General features: G+C 35.4%; 1 protein-coding gene across 4 annotated transcripts in view; it reads right to left on the bottom strand.

Moving 5' to 3' along the window:
- The window catches only part of TRIM24 (tripartite motif containing 24), a 94211-nt gene that overhangs the window by 15341 nt on the left and 53935 nt on the right, over window positions 1-24935 (bottom strand). Inside the window, exons 5-10 of one of the 4 annotated variants that reach the window (XM_047694715.1) lie at window positions 21283-21399; window positions 18369-18483; window positions 15565-15711; window positions 8142-8259; window positions 5433-5701; window positions 648-818 (exon numbers count right to left, since the gene is read on the bottom strand). In XM_047694715.1, the coding sequence (XP_047550671.1) occupies window positions 648-818; window positions 5433-5701; window positions 8142-8259; window positions 15565-15711; window positions 18369-18483; window positions 21283-21399 (937 nt within the window). Of the gene's footprint in view, window positions 1-647; window positions 822-5432; window positions 5702-8141; window positions 8260-15564; window positions 15712-18368; window positions 18484-21282; window positions 21400-24935 lie in introns of all 4 variants that reach the window. The other 3 variants (XM_047694716.1, XM_047694717.1, XM_047694714.1) reach the window with 3 other exon arrangements.

The raw sequence follows: 24935 nt of genomic DNA, 5'->3' as shown, positions 1-24935 counted from the left end.
ATATTAAGCTTAATCAGATATTTATGTACCTCATATTAAAACTTTCAGTTTGTTTTTAAGAAGTCTCCTTATAACAATTAAAGATTCATTTATGTTCTCTTTTGCAGAAATATAACCTGTGTTAGAATATTTCTGTCTTAATGGACTCAGCTTAAAGCTACACCTATCAGTATTGCCAAAATTCATACTATGACTCATTGATTATTCTGGGACTTCATTCCAGTATCAATATAAGTGGCTTGATTTTTCTTGTTAATTACAAATCAAGACCTTTTCTCTTAGCTTTGTCTCTATTAGTCTGTGTATAATAAACTTGGTAACTCACATTTATTTAAAAAAAAGGGGGGAGGATGCCTGGGTGGCTCAGTCAGTTAAGTATCCAACCCCTTGGTTTCAGCTCAGGTCATAATCTCAGGGTCCGGGGATTGAGCCCCACATCAGGATCCATACTCATCAGGGAGTCTGCCTGAGGATTCTCCCTCCTACCTCTGTTCCTCCCCACCACTCATGCACTTTCTCTCTCTCAAATCAATCAATCCTGGGGGGGGGGGAGCTCGCTCTTGCTCTTCATTGCTTTATCTATAAATTTAATGTGATCTAAAAATAGAGAAGCAGAACAAGAAGCTGAGGAAAGCAAAGACGGCTACCTGTTTTATAGCTTGTTGAGCCAAAAAAGCCATCTGTAGTGGGTTGGGCTTTATTGCTTGTCGTGGTATGTTCTGGTTTGGTGGATATCTCAGCTGTTGAGGATGTGGAGGAAGAACTGGTCCATTGGGTTTGGGGCTGTGATTCTGAAAATTTATCAAACGTGGAGGGGGTTGCTGGAAAAAAGAAATTAAACCAATTTAGTAACAATCATCCCTTGAAAGACAAATCTTTCACAGAAAGACAGCACCTCTGTCACAGATGAATAACTTATTAACACTATAACACGGGTATGGGGGAAAGAGGCAGCCTTCTAGAGTGTGTATGACTACGTGAAGTTTTATTAGGAAAGAGCCTTGGGGGAATGTTTCCAACTTTAAGCAGGTTACAAAAGGACTGGACATAGGCCATGTTAGGAAGTAGGGAAAATTTGTGTTTGGTATCCTTCGCAGTCTCTGATGATTACATTTTGCAAAGAACTGCCCTCTTCAGATCTCCTAAAGTAATGTGATGGTAGAATAGTAATTGCTAGCATTTACTGAGCAGCTGTTACATGCCAGGTACTGCTTTAAGGGCTTTACGTGAGTTAACTCATTTAATCTTCCCAACAATACTATGAGATAGGAATTCTCTTCATTTTTGAGAAAAGGAAACCGAGGTATAGAGAAGTTAAATAATCTGCCCCAGATTAATGAAGATAATTAAAGATGAAGCTGGAACTTGAACTCAGGCACTCTGGCTCCAAGGTCTGTACTCCTAACCAATAAATCATGAATTATGAAAACAGATGTTATTAATAACATTTAAAAATTGAGTTTTAGATCTCACTGAGGTCAAACCATATGTCAAGCATTATGATTAGCATTTTACATGTGTTACCTCATTATTACCTTCCACTCATTTTACAAATGAGGACACTAAACATTAGAAAGCTTAGAGAACTTGAAAAAGGTCACATGACTAGAGCTTTCATCCAAATCTACTACGCTATGTCATTACCAAAACACCTGCTGGTGTGTAGCTGGGGGTGGATTAAGGTACTAATTAGAGCTGAGAGGATGAATTTCCCTAAAGGAAAATAAATTTCAAATGGAAACCCTTCAAGGACAACAATGGTGGGTTATACGATAGGGCAAGGGCTGGGAAGGCAAGCCTACTTTGTGCATAAATGCTAGCCCTGGAAATTTAGACCAGTGTTCTAGAAAAAGGTAACCTTATATGCCAGTCGCAGTCTCATGGTGAACCAATTCTATGGTTGGCAATTTGTTGTAAAGCAAGTACTTATTTTTAGCTCTCTCAACTGTATGTGATTAGAACTTCTCAGAAGGGGAAGTATTAACCTCCATATTCACAAGGGGACAAATGTGAAATGGGCAGGACTGAAGTAACAGAACTTTAACTTTCGGTCCTCCGATGGAGACAGCTATAAAAGATAGCTCTATTTTTGCCCTCTATTTTTACTTTTCCTTTCTCATTTGTGGAATTTACTCTCTTTTCCTGGGTAAATACTTCTTTCCCCCCACTCTTACAAATCAGTTGGCACTGGGTAACAACTCTCAAGAGTGGCCAGCAATTACGGACTCAAAAATAGATTTAGATACTGTTTCAATACAAGGGAAATTCTGTGGGTGAAGAAGAGAAAAGTATTAGAGAAAATGTCATAACTGTACAGATGCATAAGCCTGAAGCCATAGCCATTCTCTTTGATTTTTAAAGTGTTGTGGCTTGAAGGGTTTTGTAGCAGAGAAACGTAACAGAAAACAACTGGGGAATTACAGTGGAAATAGTGAAAAAGTTCTGAATTTATCTAAGAGATAACTTTTTAAAAAGTGGGAAATCATCCAAAACGGTCCTTAGGAGACAGTGAAGGAACTTCCATTAGTCCTTTGCTACCCCACTCTCACAGCCCCACTCAGATTTACACATTGATACAGTCAAGGAACGACACTTGGCACTAGAGTAACGTAGTCTGAGCAATCGGTGTCAGGATGGATGTCAACCCTGCCATCAAGGAGCTCACAGTTTGGTAAGACGTCAGGTGTTCTTCCCTCTCCTAAACTGTTATAGTTGATTGTGTTAGACAGGGGAGGCAACTTGGAAGAATAAGACTAGGAACTAGTTATGCACATAAGAGAAAAACCAAAACCAGTGCTACTTTAATTAAATGGAATCAACTAATTTGCAAGGAAGATACAGAAAGAAAAAAGAGAAATAGCTGAGCACTTAAGCAAACTGACATATAAACACCATTATCCTCACCCTCACTATAAGTATCTTTATGATTATAGGTTTTGACTGTATTCTAGGTCAGTAGTTCCCAACTGTGCGTAATAACCATGAAGGATAGCAGATGTCCTTCTAACATCTATTCACTGTTCAGGAAAATTAATGTATACACATGAGCAAGAGTATCTCCACAGCAATAAATGTGATTCAGGAGTGAGAAGCATTGCTGTGAAGTGTGTATAAAATAATAGGTGACAGTGCTCTCTAACAAGGTGTGATCTGTCCACTGAAATAGACTGCCTATTGCTGAATAAACAGATGCACTGTCTACCAGGTTTGTAACATTTAGTTCTGTCCTACCTCTGCACCATACAACTCTTTAACCATGCAGATTACCTGATTAATATTCAAAGGAATAAGAAATAAGGAACTCTCAAGCAAGCAATTTTTATAAGTAGTCCTTTAAACTTAACTGTGTCCTATGGACAGATGTAGATTGAGATTTGAACATACCCACAAAGCCAGAGGCACACACAACCTCCTTATAGACAGATACCTTCCCACACTTATATGTAAATAAACTGGTAGAAAACTAAGTATATAGCTGGGCAGAGCACTGTAAAAATGTATGAGTATTTGGCAGAGAACACATAAAAATGAGAGATGAGTGTGAAAGAAGATTTAGGAGTCACTGAGAATAGTAGAAAAACAATACTGTGTGAGGGAACAACCAAAAGATGTGAAAATTACTTTATTTCTAAGAGGAAAAACTAGGTTTCAGAATAGAGATTGTGTATTATATAGATTATACAGCAATAAATCCTAGAGAGGAAAAAAATAAGATCAAAAGCAAATTTCTGATAAGTAGGCCGAAGGCTGAGACATCATTTTCTTTGTGACTCCTTGTGAATAACAATGATAGAGGGACCAAGCCACATAGTATCTACTAAATGCCTCAGTTCCTTACTTCTTAGTGAAAAGGCAATTAACAAAAATAATGAACTTATCTTTTTTCATGTTAATAAACTTAAATAAAAATCACTTTTCAATCTCCCAGACACTTAACATAAATAGTAATCATGAAAATGCTTAGCACTAGGCACTGAACTCTCTCTTCTCTTAGGATTTATCTTTATAAATATTTTGGTACTTTTTAAGGTCTACCTGCACTGTATCAGTCTGCAGAGGTACTGACAAAATTATTCCTCAATTTTCTTAAAATTTCAACTCTGTCAGTTGTGCTCCTGGTATCTAAAGTGTACAAAGTCTTTTCCCATGGAACACCCACCAAAGACGTCTTAAATTCTTTGTTAATTACTTCCTGTGAAACATGAGTTAAAACAAAGTTCTAGAGGAATAATCTACTGGGTATATTAATATTCCCCTGGATTTGACATGCCTTCTTAATTGAATTACTAGAAAGCCATAAGCCTGAAATAAATTGCTTTAGGTCTTCACAGAAGCAACTTAACAAAATCAGGATCTATACATGTCCATAACTTTATTCAGGGTAAGTAAGAGCCCTATGAAGACAAATTCCCTATTTTGTAAAATTGCTACAAAAAATATTATTATGCCATTCTTAATTACTTTTTCATAAAGAACCGCATTATACATTCCTCTTAGCACTAGAAAAATACTAGTTAAAAGGTTCTTTCCTAGTTAACTGGCATGTTTCCTTTTTACCAAATAATAGATATTACATCTGTTTCTTGTTTTCTTTGGTTGTGAAAAAATTCTCATCTAAATCTTGTTCTCAAAAGAATTCTTAACCTAGTTCTGCACACTTTTGATTCTTATTAAGCCTTGTTCCATTTCATTCATTTGTGCCAATCCATTTAAAGTATACTACTTCAAATCCTTCTTACAAATAGAAGAGTACAAATAAATAAATGTAACTGAAATAACAATTTGTATGGATTAATCAGACTTTATATTCTTGAGTAAACTATTAAGCATACCCAGATCTCACCTGAGCAGGATGGTAAAACTCTTTAACAGAGCACATAAACTTATCTTCAAAAATAGATTAAAAGTAAATGGAATACTTCGTAGCTAGTAAAAATAAGAATGTTCATGGAATACCTGCTCAGAGTCTGAAGAAGGGAGATTTCTAGTGCACCACTCCCCAACCTTTTTCTCTTTTGTTTTAACCTAATTTCTAAAACGTGCTGCAGTTTTCCTAAACACTGCATCCCCATAAAGACCAGATAACTGAAGTAGAAATCATTCTGAAGCACTAATACGGGAATGATGAGTTACAGATACACAACTTTATCGTCAACCATAGGCATGCATTGTTTAGGAATGCAATCATTTATCCTCGGTTATAACTGAAGACAACAAAGAGTAGATGAAAATAGTTGTACCGGCTAAATAAACCATTAATTCCTTTTTGAGAAAGACTAAAAACTAGGAGTAAAATCAGGGATACTCTGATAAATTTTTATAAATTCATAGATTTATATCATAGATGATAGATGTCTTGGTTATTTTAAAAGATGCTGAATACAATTTTACTATAATTATCTAAGTTAGGACAGGCCTGCTTCCAAATTTACCTGATGAGAGATGGAAGGTTGCTGGATGGGCCCCTGCATTCTAGGGTTTGGTAAACCCACAGGTGCTGGCCTCCGTTGCACCTGTTGCCTCTGAGCCATTACCTGTTGCTGCATATGCTGGAGTCGTAATTGAGCTAGGCTGATCTGTGTTGGAAACTTGGATAACTGGTTTGAAGATAAACCACCTGGTGGCTGTGAATTCTGTTCCACAACAGGATTCTGCTTAGGCATTTGTGGCTGACTCTCTTTATCTTCAATTACTAAAGAACCTAATCAAAGAGAAAAAGTTAAGTTGCAAAGTTTTTCTGATAGTGAAATAAGGCTATTTTTGCTGAACTTCAAATTGCCAAGAAATTTTTTGGTCTCAGAAACACTTTAGACTCTTAAAAATAGAAGGCCCCAAAGAGCTTTTGTTTATGTAAGTTCTAATCAAATTTTACCATATTAGAAACCATTAAAAGCATTTTTTACTTATCAATTCATTTAAAAATAACAAACCTATAATATTTTTATGAAAAATAATTTTTCAAAAAAATAAGTGGAGTGTCATTGTCTTATTATTTTTAAAAATCTCTCTACGTGTTTCGCCTAAAAGTTGAACTCTTCTGTTTTTGCGTTATCTGTCATTAAATACTTTGGGTTGAAATATCTGAAGAAAACTGGCCACAGACAGACATGTAGTTGGAAAAGGGAGTCCTTGTGGTCTCCTAAAACAGCCTCATACTGTATCTTGAGAACTGCTGTTGTTTATCAAAACAAAACAAGCAAACCTGACACTGGTTCTAAAATTCCCACTATATATTTCTGATTCTCTAGTATGAGCAATTTGTAACCTTTCAAGTTCCTTTTATCTTCACAGTACACACTACATCAGTCCTCTGAGAGACAATACTCTGGCTTAGTTACACTTTTAGAATTCAAAGGTGCCTCTAACTGGGTCTGATTAAAGCACAAGGCCAAAGCTTGAGTTCTTCAACAGTACAGAATCAAATGTTTCTGATTTACTAAGCATAAATATCCTAAAAAATGTGGTTATCATTCATTAAATACTCACTGTATGCAGGCAATATGATAGTAAGTCTATGTATATCCTTGTTTAAGTCCTTTCTTTGGACAAGGGATCTAAGGGTTCAGAGAGATTTAACAACTTACCCAAACTCACCAAGACATTAACTGAACATTCATCTAGATCAATTATTTTTCCCTTGTACTCTTCTATTTCTCAGAAGCCATGGATAAACAAGTTTAGGAAAGCTTGTCTCTTTGTTAGAGTATTTAAGACGCAAACCTCATTGTAAATGACAATTTATACAACTGTAAATGATAGCTCTGAGAAGTCTTACAGTAAACGATACTGTTTTTTACAGGATTTGCACAAACTTCACATATAGGGATGCTGTTTTTGTTTTTGCTGATACAGATTCATCTAAAATTATATCCACTAATGTGTGTATAGTTACACACATACTCTTAATTTTACCTACCTCTACATCATGTGGTTTATAGTGTAAGCAATATGTTTGTAAGTACACATATTTCTGTATATGACTACTTATGGGGATAGGTTCTCTGTAGAGCTAAAGGTGTGGTGGTTTGGTGGGGTAGGATAACAGATAGTTACTTATAAACACACTTTGTATTAAGATGCTTCTTTTTAGTAATATAGGTGAGATTGTGTGTGATTCCAGTTGCCTGTCACCCACCAATAATAAATACACTGTTGCATGCACTTTGAAACTAAGCCTCAGGGGTCATCTTATCATCATCCTTTTTGTTCTTCCGTTGTATGGATGAGATCTGTGTAAGCTTATTGCTTCCTTTCTTGGTATGACAGCACTGTCTCTCTTTCTAGCCACTTCTTCCTTTCCTACCCAGAATCTAGCCTAGGGAATGAAAGGGTAACTATCTTTGATGTCTTCGAAACATAGTCAATGAGACCAAAAACTGTCATCAAAGGGAATACATTGGTGGTTGAATGAAGAATGTATAGGGAATTCTTAAATTTCTACTTCTATAGATTCCCTGTGAGAAATTAAGAAGCAAAGAAGTGAAGACTTTCTCTACTAGCAAATAATATAGGGAAATTAAAGTAATAACTTCCTGCTGAACTGCCTGCGAAGATATGTGAACTGACCAAAAATGATAGTTTCCCTTTGTGATTATTCAGTGGGCTCTAATACTTAAAACTGGGGCACTTTTCTGTGTGAATGTTACACTCTAATTAGGAAGTTTAAAAATATATAGTTATTACATAAAAGACAGAAAAAAAAAATGAGAAGTCTTCCCTAGCAAGATCAAGCAAATGAACCTTTAGGCATGTCATAACTGGGTATTAAGAATAAGTAAGCCAATAGGAGACATACTATTTCATCAAAAAACATTCCAAATGTAAAAAAATCCTGTACTGATGGCAGTCACGAGTCAAATGTTTTATTAACTATAGTACAAACAAGGTTGTATGGAAAAAAGAACTTCTAAATCTGAAGTCTACTCTGTGAGTCAATATAAAGGATGTTCATATCATCCATTTATTTACATGTGTATTTGTATTCATGCATGTGTCATGCAGACTCATAACATTAATAAAAAACTGGCAACATTCCAAAAACTCTTTGGGGGTAGAAGGGAATACATTTTCAGTAACATATCATAATCATTAAGAATTCCAGAAACAAATGGCACTGTGAGAAAATGGACAGAAGAGCATACCTAAATTAATAATATTTTGAGCCCAGAAACTAGGATCACAGTGAAACTGGATGGTATTGTTGGTCACTGGGGAAGCATCACACCTCGCTCGAAGAAGGTGCCGTAACCGGTATGTAATCTAGAAGAAAGGAGAGACAACTAAACATTGGCATCTTTAATCAGGCAAATATTTTATTAAGTTCCCAGTAAATACACAAAAATGATCTCTGGTATGTATGCTAACACAAAATAAGTAATCCTATCTAAGTTATAAATGTGGATAAGCAGGTTTTTTTTTTTTTAACATGTTAAAAGTTTTGAGATATAATTCAATTAGCTATACTACTGAATACAAAACTGAAAAGTATCTTAAAGTGATAGGTTAAAGTCAGTTTTTTGAATTAATAAAACCTCAGAGAAGCACCAATTAAGTATCTGTAAAATAAATCCTAACACATTTTGCTCTTTTATTTTACTTACTCATTTAAAGAAGGATTTAACATTTATATTAGGGGGCTAATGAGTTATGGGAAGTACAAATTAATCTCAGCTAGGGATTGTTCTCCTTGCTTCTATGTTTGGGATATCGCGTCATCACACCATATCCCCCACCTCCTTCCACATTGTAGTTCTCAGTGAATAGTTGGTCATTTTCCCTCAGTCCTTGAATAATTTAGTTCCTAGCTCATTATCACCATCTCTAACATTACTCTTGTCATTACTTCTTGGTGATTTTAATATCCAACCAGCTGATCCTTCTTTCCAGCTTCCTCTAGTCCCAGGTACCAATAATGCTATAAACCTTAAGGGTCCTATCAGTGTTTGCTCTTATAATTTTCCCCTGTCCTTTGAGCTCACCTCACCATTAACCTTACCCAACTGAAAGCCCAGGGTCAATCACCATAATCACCTTGCATATGCCCTTATATCTCTTTCTCTCACATGCTCTAGCACATGCACCTCTTTCCCTCTCAACTTTTCCCCAAACAAAACAAAACAACCCTGGCTTTATATCCAACTTTTGCCCAGATATAAATGGACTAATAAACACATGACAATTTATTTCAGGTAGGCCCCTAAATTTGACTGGCTATCCTGACATTTTTCTGGTAATTTACTTCCCTACCCTCCTAAATAACTACTCAAATTTTCTTCTCAAATCTCTAGCACCTCCTTCCTTTTTCCATTCTCAATCTCAGCTGATGATTTTGCTTATAATTCTACTGAGAAAGCAAGGAACAATTAGGGACCTTCTATAAACTCTCACCACTTGTCAGTATAAGTGTTCCCTCTTATTACAATGGATTAAATGGCCATTTTTTTTTTTTTAAGAGTTTATTTGAGAGAGACAGAGAATAAGCAAGAGAGCATAAACCTGGAGCCAGAGGGAGGATGTAGAGAATATCAAGCAAACTCCCCCATGGAGCCTGGAGACTGATGTGGGGTTTGATTCTAGGACCCTGAGATCATGACCTGAAATGAGCTGAAATGAAGAGTCATAAGCTTAAAAGACTGAGCCACCCAGGTGCCCCTAAATGGCCATACTTCTAAAGCCAGTCCTCCCACTTGTGCAACAGTACCCAACCCTTCTTGTCTACTCACAGACACTGCTCAGCAATTTTCTTCGCTCTCCTGTATCACCTAGGCTTCCATTTTACTGGATCACTCTTATCAACATATAAATATGTCTTAACTTTTCCCAGCTGAAAACAAAACTCTTGGCTCCTTTTCTCCTCTAACACCCACTGCTCCATTTTCCTGCTCTTCTTTTTACAGAAAACTCTTTAAAAAACTCATCTATTTTTACCGCTCCCTGTTCCCCTCCTCCCATTCTTTTCTGAAACCATTTCTTTCACTTGGCTTTCAGCATACTATACTCTCACAGTTTTGCCTTTATTTTACAGGCTGCTATTTTTCGGGGCCACTGAGAATAGGTTTCAGGTCTAATGCACCATCCCAGTCTCCAGTGTTTGTTCTTCCAGTCTTGCCACTGCCGTCTACTCTCCTATCCCTACATAGTTTTAGTGATCTCATATAGTCTCATAGTTTAAATTACTCTTTAATCTGTAGCTCAAGTCTGGATCTCTCTTTTGAATCTGCATCTCCAACTGCTAAGTCAACATCTCCACCTGCTTGTCTGACAGGCACCTCAAATTTAATATGTCTAAAAGAGAACTTCTGATCTTTCTCTTCAAGTCTACTTGTCTTAGAATCTTCTCCATCTCCATTATTGGCAGCACTACTTTTCCACCACTTTGTCAGTCCTTGGTTCCTCTCTTTTTCTCAAGCCCTAAATTCAATCTGTCAGCAAATCCTACTGCTTCTATCCTTAAAAGACATGGATAACCCTACCAGTTTTCCTATCAACTCTATTAATTCTCCTACTACTACCTTGAAAAAACCACCTTATTGCAGTAAGATTCTAACTGGTCTCCTTTATTTCTTCTGTGCTCTCAATAGCCACAGTGATTGTTAAAATATAAATCATATTCTGTTCTTTTTCTCAAGTCCCTCTCAAATGGGTCCCCATCTTACTCAGATTAAAAACCAAAGTCTTCATAATGAACTACAATGCTTGTGCTGTTTGACTTTGCATTACTTCTCTTACTCATACCACTTTCTGCTCCTTCACCCTTCTGGCCCCTCAGGCTTCCTTGACCCATACCACAAAAACTTCCACCTCTACCTTTGCACTTGCTGTGTTCTCTGCCAAAATTTCTTTCCGTTGAGTATTTACTTCCAACAGGGCTTGCTTCCTCACTTCCTTCAATATCTGCTCAAATATCACCCTTTTTAGATAGATTTATGTATCTAAAACTATAATCCCTACCCCAATGATCCCAGACTCCTTTCCTTAATTTACTTTTCTCTAGAGCACTTAACACCATGTAACAGTATACATATTTTACTTATTTCTGTACGCTCTCCACTAAAACCTAACTCCTTGGGCTGGGAAAACTGTTTCCCCCGTGCTTAGAATGCTGCCTAATATATAGGAGGTGTTCAATAAGTAAGCGTTGAGTAAATGAATTTGCTTCAGGTGCTAAATTATTTCCAACAGCTATAAGTTCTGAGTCAAAAACCTTGAACTTATTTTGGGACTATGCGGAACACATGGCACAGTGTGTAGCAAACAGCACTCAATACAGTGTTCTTCTCCCTAAGTTTTTCTCCCTCTAATTTTTTACATCCTGTAACAGTTCTCACTGTAAGAATGCTAACCAAAGTAATTATTCCAAGAATTTTCCCTCATTAATACACTCATGTTTAATCATTTCCCAAATTTGATCATTTTGAAATAATTTTAAAATTGCAGAAAACGGAAAAGAACTCTTTACCCAGATTTTGCAATGGTTAATGTATTAGCAGGTTTGTTCCAGTGCCTGCCCAACTGCTTCTGCACACACACACTATTACTTATCTTTTTCTGAACCTCTTGACAGCAGGTTGAAGACATGAGGTTCTGTCTACCCCAAGCACTCCACTGAGTGTATCTTAAAACAGAGATCCTCTAACATAAGTGGCAAGTTCCAAATTCCAAAAGCAGGTTTGTCACAACACTACATTCCAATCCAGAGACCTCATTCAAATGGCAAGTCTTGCAACAGGGTCACTTCCCAGAATGCTATCAAGGAACACAGGTTGGGTTTAGTTGCCACATCTCTCCAGTTCCTTCGTCTTTCCCTGTCATTTATGTCCTTGATAGCTTTGAAGAGTTTGGGGCTTATATTCCGCAAGATGACAACATAGGTCTGAGTGTAGTTCCTCCTGATCAGACTTAGTAAAGCATCTTTGTCAGGAATCCCACACAAAGATAATGTGCATTTCTTAGCAAATCAGATCAGGAAGCTCAGGATGTCAATCTGTCCCGTAACTGCTGATACAAATCCTCATCACCTGGCAATTCTGCTGCCCAGTTTCTCCACCTTAAATTCACTGGATTTCCCCTTTTGTAACTGGTTAGTATTTTGCAAAGAGGTATTCTAGGATTACACTGAAATCCTTTTCCATCAATTCTCTATTCACTAGGTGAGTGTACTCTGATGACTCCTTAATTACCTCTACGATAGTAACTGCTTATCATTCTTTTTACATTTATTGATTTACATTGTGAAATAAACTTTTCCCTTCTTTATCATTGCTGTAGAAAAAATGATTAAAATCAGAAATGTGAGCACTTTCTTAAAAGAAAATCAGCTGTGTTAAATAAAGGGAACTATGACGTAAACCCCTGGGATATACCTTTCCCCTCTTCAGGCACTATGCTGTAAATCCCTTCTTTTGCTATTGAAAAGCTAAAAGACACAATTTAATTACAACTCAGATAGTATCTATTTGCTAATTAAGTTGTGCAAAGGTCTAAAAATATTATCAAACTTGGGCAAACTCTATTCATTAAGTAATGATGTACTATGCTGTCAAGATGTAAGAGCTCTCCGTCAAATTATTTTACAACCCATCTAAAATGTAAACCTTGTCAAAACTCCTGATACATGTTTTAGATCATTTTGAAAGGTCATAAAGCCTGGCTAGTGTAGAAGATAATGGTTCATTAAATATACTTTTTTTTTTTTTTAAGATTTTATTCATTTTTTTTTTTTCTGAGAGAGAGAAAGAGAGTGCACAAGCAGGGAGATCAGTGGAGGGAGAGGGCGAAGCAAGCTCCCCACTGAGCAAGGACCTGGGGATCAAGACCTCAGCCAAAGAAAGACACTTAACTGACTGAGCCACCCAGGCGCCCCAGTGGTTCCTGAAGTAGACTTGTTAATCCTTTCAGATGTATCTGAACTTAAATATACTCCGGTTTCACACTGAAAACTTCAAAAAGCAAAAGATGAAAAAAGTTTTTTAAGATATAAAGGTATGAAAACAGCTTTCAAGATAGTAATACTGTATACTGCCTCCTTTCTATTCAAGTTAAACTTAAAGAAGAAATTTCGTATTTGAATTTCCAATCCTGTAAAAATTAACATGCAGTTTTGTTTATATTTTGAATTTCTGACAGAAGATGTTTTATCTGCCATTTTTCACCATCGATCTTTTGTTTCATTCCTCTACATCAAGCAGTGAGTAACACAAAATTCCTACCTTTAAGAAGTATAAAGTCTAACGAGAGTCCTAAAAACATGCAAATACAACAGTAGATAAAAGTCAGTAATCATACGATGAACATATGCACAAAGGACTTACAAACACAGAGAACAGAATTTCAACCCAGGTTTGGTCACGAATGGCTGCCAAGAGGAAGGGAAGACAAAACCTAAACGGAAGCCGGCAGAGTCTTTAAAAAAGATGAACATCAGTTACTCCGGAAAGAAGAGGCATTCTAGGAAAGGTACCAGTACCCGGGCAAGAAGCGTCATATACTCTGAGCCCCAAGGAACAGAGGCAAGGTGCTGCCAATGACACCTCCAGGAAAATATAAAGAAGGTCTTCAAAGAGTAGTTAGATGGGAGCAGAGGAAAAAGAAGAGATTGTAAAATTTCTTTTCTAACTTAATAGTCTCCTAATTGCTATTATTATAGAAATATTTACTGCTAGTAAAAAGGATGATAGTGCTTTACTCTCCTGGTCTTTCTCCTGTCAATATTTCTTGCCCTCCTTCTAAATTACGTAAGAATAAATCCAGTGTTAACATGCTGACAGAAGAATCCTGAGGAAATACTATGAAAATGTTTCAATATATGTAAAACTGGACTTCTGAAAAGATTCCACTGTTGCATTGGGTTTTGTTTATTGGCCATAATTCCTATAGCAAAAAGATGAACTGAGAATTGCAAGTCAAGCTTGAAATTTCAGACCTGCAAGGGATTTCTTCTTTTTTTAAGCACATAAAAGCCATCATTTAAAGGATAACCTGAGTAAACGTGGCTACAGGTAACAAGCCTAAGAATGATGAAAACCACTGTAGAATGTAGCAATTTTCAAAGCTTTCGAGGTTGGAAACCCTTGTCAGTGTTTACAGATAATCATGAGCCTTAGCTCTGTAGGCATTACAGGCAAATTATTTTATTAACCACACTGGCTACTGGTAATGCTTTGAGGCCCACTTGGGTTCCATAGGCTTTTAAAAAATTAGGAAAAAAATGATTTAGTCAATTAGGTATTGGTTCCTTATAACTGATTCCTTATAATTTGCTGAGCCCATTTTCTCCTATATATAAAATAAAACAATTTCCTTCTCTCCTATGTCAAGAAATCATTAACATAACTAATCAATCTTCTATTTTATTGTTTTCTATTATAATTGTAAACAAAATCATAGCATAAAATTAGAGAAATTTTTAAACAGAAGAGATTGAATATCTATATGAATGTCTTACACATATATAGTAACAATATTCAATAATCCTAATTTTTCATCATAATTGAAAAAAGAATTCTCTCATTTTCTACTTTTCTTTTTCTGTTACATTTTCAGAAAAATATTCAGGAAAACAGAAGATAGATATCTATATAGAAGCTGTTTTTCATTACATCAGTAAAGCACTTTAAAAAAGAAAAGACTCAAGAAAGATTCTATCATTGAATATTATGAAAGAAAAAATTCTAAGAGTGAATACAATGCATGATTAGGAATAGTTTCAGAAATAGTTACTAATCAGTTTTTTGTTTTTTTTTTAAATATTTTATTTATTTGACAGAGATCACAAGTAGGCAGAGAGGCAGGCAGAGAAAGTGAGGAAAGCAGGCTCCCTGCTGAGCAGAGAGCCCTGTGCAGGGCTCCAAGGGCTCCATCCCAGGATCTTGAGATCATGACCTGAGCAGAGGCTTAACCCATTAAGCCACCCAGGTGCCCCTAAAATACTACTGTTTTCCCTGTCAAATAAGCAAAGATTTCCCAATTACAACAAATTGAGGGTGGATGGGGGGGGCAGGGAATGGGCTAAATGGGTGATGCAGATTAAGGAGGACCCTTGTCCTGATGAGCACCGGGTGTTACATGTAACTGATGAATCACTAAATTCTACTCCTGAAACCAGTATTACACTATATGTTAATTAACTAGAATTTAAATAAAAACTTCAAACAAACAAACAACACCCCCCCCACCAAAATGATGCGTAAGTTTAAGTGAAATATTACATGAGAAATGCTTGGAATTAGTGTCTGACACACTATAGGTGATCAAGAAATATTTACTATTATCATTGTTTTTGGTATTAAGTGTAATAGCCACTGAGAGAAAACCTGGAAAAGAATAAGACCGGAATGACAATGTTAGATTAAACTGAAGTTACACCTAAACCATGGCAGTTAATATATTTTTTAAAACCAAAATATTTTGATTAAAATTAGAAATAGGTAAAAAATATAGAACTAGGTGAAAGGCAATGAAGTACAAATAGACTAACGAACATTTCTGAATGTTAAATATTCTAATACTGCCACTGTTTCTCTGTGTTTTGATGGTATGTGAAATGCATTATTCAGTCTATCTTACCAGTCGCTTGCTATAAAGTAATGCTGTACTGCTGCCACTGGAAACTGCCCATTTAGAGAAATGCATGACATGCTCCAACTGTTTAGAAAGCCCAGCCACTTCCTGTTGTTGTTGCATAAGTTTCATGCGATGGTCCTTTGCAAGGCTCTGAAAAGAAGAAAATTTCAACATTTGTCTTGCACATAACATATCTTAATTGTCATTTTCAAATTACCAAATTAGAGTCACTGCCACCTCTGAGAACTCAAATGATAGAAACTTAAAATACGCTTAGTGGTTTTCTCCCTCAGTATGAAGGATCGCTCTCATTGCCCCAAAAACCTGTGCCCCAAACACTGCGGAGCTTCTGCTGCTGCCACCATCACCACTGCCATCACTGCCTCTGCACCCCCACCCCAGACCCTTGGTCTAGTAGTTTGACATATTCTGCAAATTTAGGTCTCTGTTCATGTAACTTCCAATATCCAAAAAGGGACAAAAGTCATGGATTACCTATGATATAGTAAACGCCTGTTAAATTCAATACTCACAAATAAAATAGATGTATCATCCAGCAATCTAATAAAATTACCAGATCACACGATTTGTGCAATCACAGGATTTCACCTTTTCAGGCATTCTAGTCTTGACTGCAACCACTTTGTGGCCAGTCATGCCATATGGTAGACAATATTTATACTTTGTATGTGGTTAGAAAGGGATATGTTTTTTTGTCCATTGAGAATTACCTTGGGAGCCAATTGATAAAACGACTAGAGGTGCCAAAGCATTCTCAGAAAAACTACATAAAAGCAGAGTACAGAGTATCTCTAAGGAAGCACACAAGCAAGAACACAGATTAATCAAAAGTAGAGAGCACTGGGGGTGCCTGGGTGGCTCAGTTGGTTAAGCGTCCGACTGGCGGTATCAGCATAGGTCATGATCTCAGGATCCTGGGATAGAACCCTGCATCCAACTCTGTGTTTAGCGGGGAGTCTGCCTGGGATTTTGTCTCTCCCACTGCCCTTTGCCTGTTCATATGTGTATGTTCTAAAATAAATAAATAAAATCTTAAAAACAAAAAAGAGAGAGTACTGAACCTGGGTTATTTTAAAATTCTCTATGCAAAAGTCTTTTAAGGAAAGGGAAAATGATAGAGTTCTGTACTGATCCTGAAGTTTAAAAATAAAATTGCTATACTCCAATATGGATTTATATTCTCATTTAAAAAAAATGAACCTAGATCCTGACCCTAGTCAATTTCAAATTTGGAAAATACACAGGTGCTGAAGTGAATTAAGGGAAAAACTGCAGTGACAGTCAATGGCTTTGTTACATCTAATTTAAGTTTAGAGATTACTTTTTACAGTGGTCAGAAATAGCCTAAATGTTTCTTTAGAGACATACCAGAAAGAATGTAAGTTTTGTTGACTTTGGGAGAGGTTGTACATTGACAATAAGAAGCCTTAGTTACTTGGGTCTTCTATGGTAACAACTATTTGAGCCAATTTCTGGATTCCTAGATAAAAGTGGCTGCATTTGTTTAAGATGGATTCTGTGAACCAGAAGAATGGAGACGAGGACCAGAAGCATATTTAAAAGGTGCTATAAAAACTGTAAGTCAATAAAGTTGATTATAAATAATATTGATGACTAGGTTCTTCATTCCTAGAGATTTGGGATCTGGTCATCTTTTGTTATCTTCAAGTGATTCTGATTTACGGAGAAGTCTGGAAAGAGCCACAGCAATGCATGCACTGCTAATCTCTGAGAAAGCAAATCTAAGTGAGGTCTGATTTTAAGCGGAACTTGGAAAACCTTGTTTAAAATGATTCTTTAAAGAAAAAAATAATCACAGAACCTTGCAAAAATAGTTCCTGTAAATAAGGCTGTCTGGACAGAACACTTCTTCACTAAATAAGTATCTGTTTTCAAAAGGACAGAGAATTATTTTAGTCTTTGTTTCCTGTATATTTGATAAGCCATGGGAATGATCATGCTTTCCCAGGAGGGATAGGACTCCGTGGGACAAAGACCTTATAATTTTGTCAACTACAAAATAAAAAGTTTGAACTAAATTATTTCTAGGAGTGGTTTTTTTCCCCCATCTTCAAATATGAGAATTCTAATTCTCTTCTCACTGTAAATTGCTTGCTTTACTATGAATTCTTTCTGCACCAATATACTAAAGAATACTAAAATACCATGCAATTAATATTATGTTAATATTCCATGGAGAAGTTGTAACCTCATATTATTTGGAGTCAAACACTGACTTTGGATCCTGACCTTCATTAGTGTAATAAAGCCCATGAAAACCATAATATCTTTCTTCCCATCATGAGAAACAACTATCTTAAGTGCCTTGAGCATCCCTCACTACATACTGCTTTCACAGTCAAGACTGTAAAACGTCTTGAAAGCAGGAGACACGTCCTTTTATCTAATTTCTCATCAGGTTAAATGCTTATGTTTCAAAATGAAATACAGCCTTGTTATCTTTCTAAAAAATTTTGCTGAATTGTACTGCTTCAGGGACCCAAAATTGTCATTTCAATGAATCTAAAATGATTAATCCCTTCAACATTTAGAGAGCTCCTTCTTCAAGCAAAGCATTGTGCTTTGTGTTACCAAGTACACACTAAGCCATAAACTCTGAGCTATAATGCAGAATCCGGCAAAAGAAAACTCGGGAATGAAGAAGTATTATTGAGTCATAAATGGAAACAATTACATGAAAAAGGCGGGGATTCCAAATTCACAAATACATGAGAAAATACTATATTAAATTGCTATAACATACTGTCCCATTAACAGTAACTTACCTCAAGCTGGTGCAGTAGAGCTTTTCCTTTTTTATTTATTTCTACCATCAATGTAAATATAGCAACTTTAATATCCTGTTCCACCTGCTTTTGATTTTGATTTACTTCAATTATCCTGAAAATTAAATGAAAGGGGGAAAAATCTAAAATCTAAGGCAGAACATTGTTTTACAGTATTTAAAATTGATTTTTTAATGTGTAATTTAGACCAAAATGTTTTCAACTCTTAAAAGCTCAGCTGTTTCTAAGGGTCCTGCAGTTTAAATTGACTTTCTTGAAGATGACATAGCAGAAATGTAATTCTTCTGAAAGACACAGTCACTTAATTCAATCTTAAAACCAAAATGTATAAAATTGCGAGAATGAACACATTTTAAGAAAATATGGTTTGGAAAGATCATGATGAAAATCATCCAAGCAAATCAATACTTGGCCTAAAAGGTCAGACAAAAAAATGATTTATAAACAAGAAAACCATGACTCTGAAAGTGTTCGATTATATCCACTATAACTAAGAAATAGGAAAGTGTAAAGGGGTCACCCCTAGTCATCTGAACGGCTACGCACTCATTATACCTGCACAGAGGCAAAGAGAACAGTAGTTTGCTACTTTTAATAACACATTTGTCTTAAAATAAGCAGCTAAATACTACTTTATGTTTCATCAACTACCATGTACAGTTTCTCCTTTGATTAGAGAAAATGGAAAGCTGTTTTCATGGAGATTGAGATAGAAAGAAAATGCATCATACCAGACTATCTTATAGAAACAGAAGAGAATAATGGGACACCCACTAAACATTTTGAGATAAATTAAGTTTCATTTCTCCAGTATGCTTCTCTAATAGTTACCCACTGAAATTTAAAACCAATAGGGCACAGATTTTATTCTTTTGCAAATTCTTTAGGTAGTTAACTAGCACCAACATTGGCTATAAGATTAAGAAACTCAGATCTGGGAAGTGAACAATCCCCTGAAACAAAACAAACCCCAAAAAACTAATTTAAATCCTCATGATGGCTGAACATGATGAAAAAAGGACAAGCAATGCTGTGTTTGCACATGCATAAAAATGAATTAATACCAAAGTAAGCCAACCCAGTAAATGGAACCCTTTTATAATCAGGTAATCTATACAGATATGCGCAATTAGCACCTAACCCAAGGATTCTTTAAGTCTTAGCACAATTCAAAAACCAAAATCCTTCCATTCAATAATGTATGACTTCGTAAAAACAGCATAAGCCACTAACAGAAAGGCAAAAAAACAGATGTGGAGAATTCACACTACCTGGTTTGAAGACTTACTATAAAAAGCTATAGTCATGAAGAAAGTGGGGGTACTGGCAAAAAAGAAAAACACAAGGGAACAGAACAGAGCTCAGAAGTAACCTTATACATATGTTGTCAACTGATTTTCTACAAAGGAATCAAGGCAATAATAACAAAATAAACGAAGTGTAGGAACAAATGAACATCTGTATGTTACAAAAAAGTGAACTTTGGCTTATAGCTCACACCATGTACATGAGAGAATAAGATAAAAGTCAAGAATACATTCTGTCAAGGGTGGATCTTTTACACAAAATTAGTTATTTTACACTTGCTACCATTTGCCATTTAGAAACACCCAGAACTCACTCTCTTCAACATTCCATGAATTCCTTTACAAATTTTCAACTACTCAGAAAACCTTTAAACCCACCACTTACTCTATTTGGCAAAAATAGTATTATGATTAGAATATGGTAAATGAAACAGTATTTGGTTAACACAGTTATGTGAAAAAGAAAGGTAAAATGAAATGAGAACTGATAAGAATAATAAAAACAAATGATACACAATAGAACTGTTATTATCACAATAAATAAAAATGGGTATAATACTGAAGCAACAAGAAGAGGGTAAATTTAAGAATATCTTTAAAAGAATTAAACCAGGGAAATCCTTGGAAAAAATTTCCACCATAACCATGATCCAAAATGATAAGTATAAAAGATTATGATGATTGGTCTTAAGGAAGATGAGCCACAAAAGACTTTTTCTCTGTGAGTAACATTCAAATCCCCTGTGAGGACTCTCTTATTCGGGCTCTTCCTAAAAAGCATTTCTTGATTTATTTAGGTAATGATAGGTTTCTTTTATATGTAGAACAACAAAAGAAGGGAGATACAGGATTTCACAGGTGTTGTAAAGGTTGTAAATCTGTCAGTGTGGGTTCCAAATGGGACAAAAAAATGCAGAGGCTAGACCAACTCCCTCTTCCATGTGGTTAGTGGTTTAGTCCCCTAATCACCGAATTGTGAGATATGAGCCTCTGGACAGTTGAAGAGGAGGACTCCAAAAAGTGTAACGGCTAATATGTAGAAACTATGTCAGTATTGTATCTGATAAGGAACAAAAGGTATGTGAAACTGTTCAATGATCCCTGTTTCCTGGTGTCCTAAGATCTCCACTTTATTGCAGTTAAAAGTTGACACCCCAGAGAAGGCTCTCAAAGTTTGCCAACACTTAAAAAAGCTATTTGATATATATATATAAAATCAAGTATTAAAGTATTTTACAATACTGGCAAAAGCAGCTGATTTTGTTTTTAAATCCTGGCATTTCTTCAAAATTTGAAACACTAGATAATTATAAATTATCAACATCTGCCAGATAAATGAGCCATTACTCAATGTAGTTTATTACAGTAACAGTTTTGAAATTTCATGGCTGAAAAGAATGCTTTCCAGCCCAGTTTCCAGAAACCCAAAGTTTCTGGAGAAGTCTTCTAAGCTATGTGTTATTAGAGCCATCTAACAAGCTTACTTGGACCTACTTCACCATGAGCTAAGTAAAATGTCTGTTCTCAAAGTGAATATACTTAATATAAAGATGATTCTTTTAATAACACCACAAATGTAAATTTACCTGTTTTGGATCTGATTTCCTGTGAATTTTATGTATTTTGTTTTTTCCATCAATTTGGTGATTAGTGTATCTATGATCACTTTCTGATTCTGAAAAGCTTCTTCTATAAATTGATATCTGGAAAGACAAGTAAACAAGCCAATTATTTCAAGCTAATATATCTAAAATGAGGAAAAGCTACCACATAGAAACTATTTAAGATTATAAAAGACATAGTAACAATAATCTTTAAAAAAAAAAACAAAAACAAAAAAACCCACAAACCTCTAAAATGTCCCTAGAAGGGAGGTTTTTCATGTTTTCAAAGTTTTCCCTAAGAAAAAGGGAGTTGTTACAGATATTATTCATGGATACTCTTAAATTATTTTGGAAACTTGGAGAAGATACACATCTACCATTCATAGTTGGCTGGGCTGGCAAAAAGTAATCACAGATATTTAAGTAGATTTATTTACTATTTTGCATTTTCACAATCATAAGAGTTTGATGCTATAAACATACATTTTAAAGATCACTTTTAAACATTAGGTAGTTGTGCCCCAGAGGGCACAAATATATGTCTTTGGGAAAAATGGAAGAAAAAAAAACTCTTGATGTTATGCCTTGTATGCAATAATGCTTTAACCAACATACAATACAGCACTTTAAAAAATTTAACTTTGGAAGTCGACATGATAACCTCCGACAAACTATGCAGATAACTCAAGAGTAGCTCCAGGGAAACAGTAATATAGAAGATTACCAGTATTACTAATTTTTCATAAAATGCATAAAATACAGTATTTTACATAGTACGATTTAAAAGTGCAAGCACACTTAAATCAGTCAGTATTATAAACAGTGTTGCCAGCATTAGAAAAAAAGGGGAACACAGTTAATAATTGTTGGATTTCCTTCGTACATAATGCACTCTTTGGGACCCTGGTCAGTGTAACGTTAAATGAAATGGTCAAAATGGTAATTGTTAACTTGTTCCTAAATTCAATCTAAAAATTTCTAATATTCCAGTTCTTTAGTAGATCATTTTTACCAGATTTAGGAAATTTCCTTTATTCCTCATTTGCTAAGATCTTCTATCATGGGTGTGTGTGTGTGTATTTACAGAATGTTTCTTCTGTCTCCTGAAATCATCATGTAGTTTTCCCTTTATTCTCTTGATATGAATTACATGAAAGATTTTCAAATGTTAAATGAACTGTACACCTAGAACAAAGCCAACTTGGTTGCAGTTATATTGCCCGAAACTCACAGTATTACTGGATTTGGTTTCCTACTTCATTTCTTAGAATTTTCACATTCATTTCATGGGTGAGACTAATCTGTCAATTTTCTATTTTTATTCCCCATAAAACAAGTCTGAGAGAATTCATTCTTTCATCATTCTCTGCAAGGCTGTATGCATTTAAAGGTGTTATTTTTTACCACACCTATGTTGCTGATTCATCAACTAAGTCATTTGGGTCTGTAGTTTTGTGAGAAAGTTACAAATTACGGATTTACATTAAAGGGCTATTCTGATTTTCTAGCTTATCGTGTGCTAGTTTGGTAAGTTGTATTTTCTAAGAATTATCCTCTTTCAAGTTAAAATTTTCATATCTATTGACAGATATCCTTTTCATAATTTTTTTTTAAAGATTTTATTTATTTGACAGACAGAGATCACAAGTAGGCAGAGAGGCAGGCAGAGAGAGGAGGAAGCAGGCTCCCTGCCGAGCAGAGGCTTTAACCCACTGAGCCACCCAGGCGCCCCTCCTTTTCATAATTTTAAATGCCTTTAGAGATGTGTTGATGCCCCCTTTTTCTCCTGGCACCCATCAGGTGGGTCTGTTCTCAGTCACTTGTAAAGGAATTTGTCCATTTACTAGTCTTCAGAATGATCTGATTTTTTACTTTACTTCATTAATGCCTGCCCTTATCCTTATTATGCCCTTTTCTCCACTTACTTTAGGTTTAATATACTCATTTTTCTAATTTGAGATAAATGTTTAGTGCATTTACTTTTTATCCTTACTATCTACTATATATATTTCATGATACATATTTACCTTTCATCATGGCCTTAACAATATATTTAGGATATTATTTCCATTATCATTCAGATAAAAATACTTTCTGATATCCACTGGGATTTCTTCTTTGCTGCTTTATTTAGATTTATTTCTAACTGCCTATTTTGAAATAATTTCCAAGTTAAATCTGCAATGGTACGGAGACCTATACCTTTACATAGCTTGGTTTTTCAAATATTGACTCATCATAGCTCTTTAACACCTTAATAATCAGTATGCATTTCCTAAACACAGAGTATTATTATTCAATCACAGTATAATAAAGAAAATGGACACTGAGATAATACTCTCACCTACTATACACATCATATTCTAGTTACATCATTTGTTTCAGTCATGTTCTCTCAATCACTTTTCCCCTTCTAGTCTAGGTTGCAGTATGGGATCACTCATTGCTACATTTAGCTTTCATAAGAATTTCATTTCTTCATTTTCAAGTTTTTGGAGAATTTTCTCATCTATTCTTATCTTCTAGATTTAACTGTATTGAGTTTATGCAAGACTTTATACGACTTTAACCCTCTGAAATTTAAGACTGCCTTGACATATAGTCAATTAGATTTTTTTCTTTTGCGCTTTGAAAAGAATATGTATTATTAGGTGCAGTGCTCCTAATGTTCAGTCTTTGCTAATTAGGTTATTTGAATCTTACTGAAATATCCTGATTTTTAATCTGTTTGTTTTGTCAATTACTGAAAAAAGTATGTTAAAATTTCCCATTATATGGATTTGTCTTTTTAAAGTTCTGTCATTTTTGTTATACATTTTAAGCCTAAGGGCACATATATATTTAGAACTATTATATCTTTTATTTATTATTTTTTATTGTTTTAAAGATTTTATTTATTTATTTGACAGAGAGAGATAACAAGCAGGCAGAGAGGCAGGCAGAGAGACAGGAGGAAGCAGGCTCCCTGCTGAGCAGAGAACCCGATGCGGGACTCGATCCCAGGACTCCAAGATCATGACCCGAGCCGAAGGCAGCGGCTTAACCCACTGAGCCACCCAGGCGCCCCTAGAACTGTTATATCTTTTAAATGAAGAGAGCCTTCTATTGTATAACGTGTCCCTCTTTATCTCAAACAAGGCACTGTGATATAACAGCATGCCTCTGGTTAGTGTTTGTGTAGCACATCTTTTCCCATTATTCTTTCCATATACTTAGGTTTTAGTTGTTCTTCTTATAAAAAGCAAATAGCAGATTTTCTATTCTCTTTCTTATCCAGGGTGAAATCTTTTAATTTGGAACATTTTATCCATTTACACTTATTATAGTTACAAATACACTTATAGATTTACCAACTTACCAAGGCCTTATTCAAGCCCATCCATTGTCTTTTTTGGGCTGTGTTTAGATGGATTAATTATTCCACTTCCCCTCTCTGTTAACTCTGATAATCACAGACACTTTCACTATTCTTTTAGTGATTACTCTAAACATAACAAAATATAGCTCTGGACTTACCATCTAATATTAATTTGTACTTTTTTACCCTCTTGAATCTTAGAACACGAACTCCATATCCTAAACATGTCTGTTGTATAATACACACACATGACACACACCAATGAGACATATTTGTT

The sequence above is a fragment of the Lutra lutra genome, chromosome 11 (genome assembly GCF_902655055.1).
Source record: "Lutra lutra chromosome 11, mLutLut1.2, whole genome shotgun sequence".
NCBI classification, from domain to species: domain Eukaryota; kingdom Metazoa; phylum Chordata; class Mammalia; order Carnivora; family Mustelidae; genus Lutra; species Lutra lutra.
The sequence above is the reverse complement of the archived record's forward strand: the minus strand, read 5'-3'. Positions and strand labels throughout refer to the sequence as shown.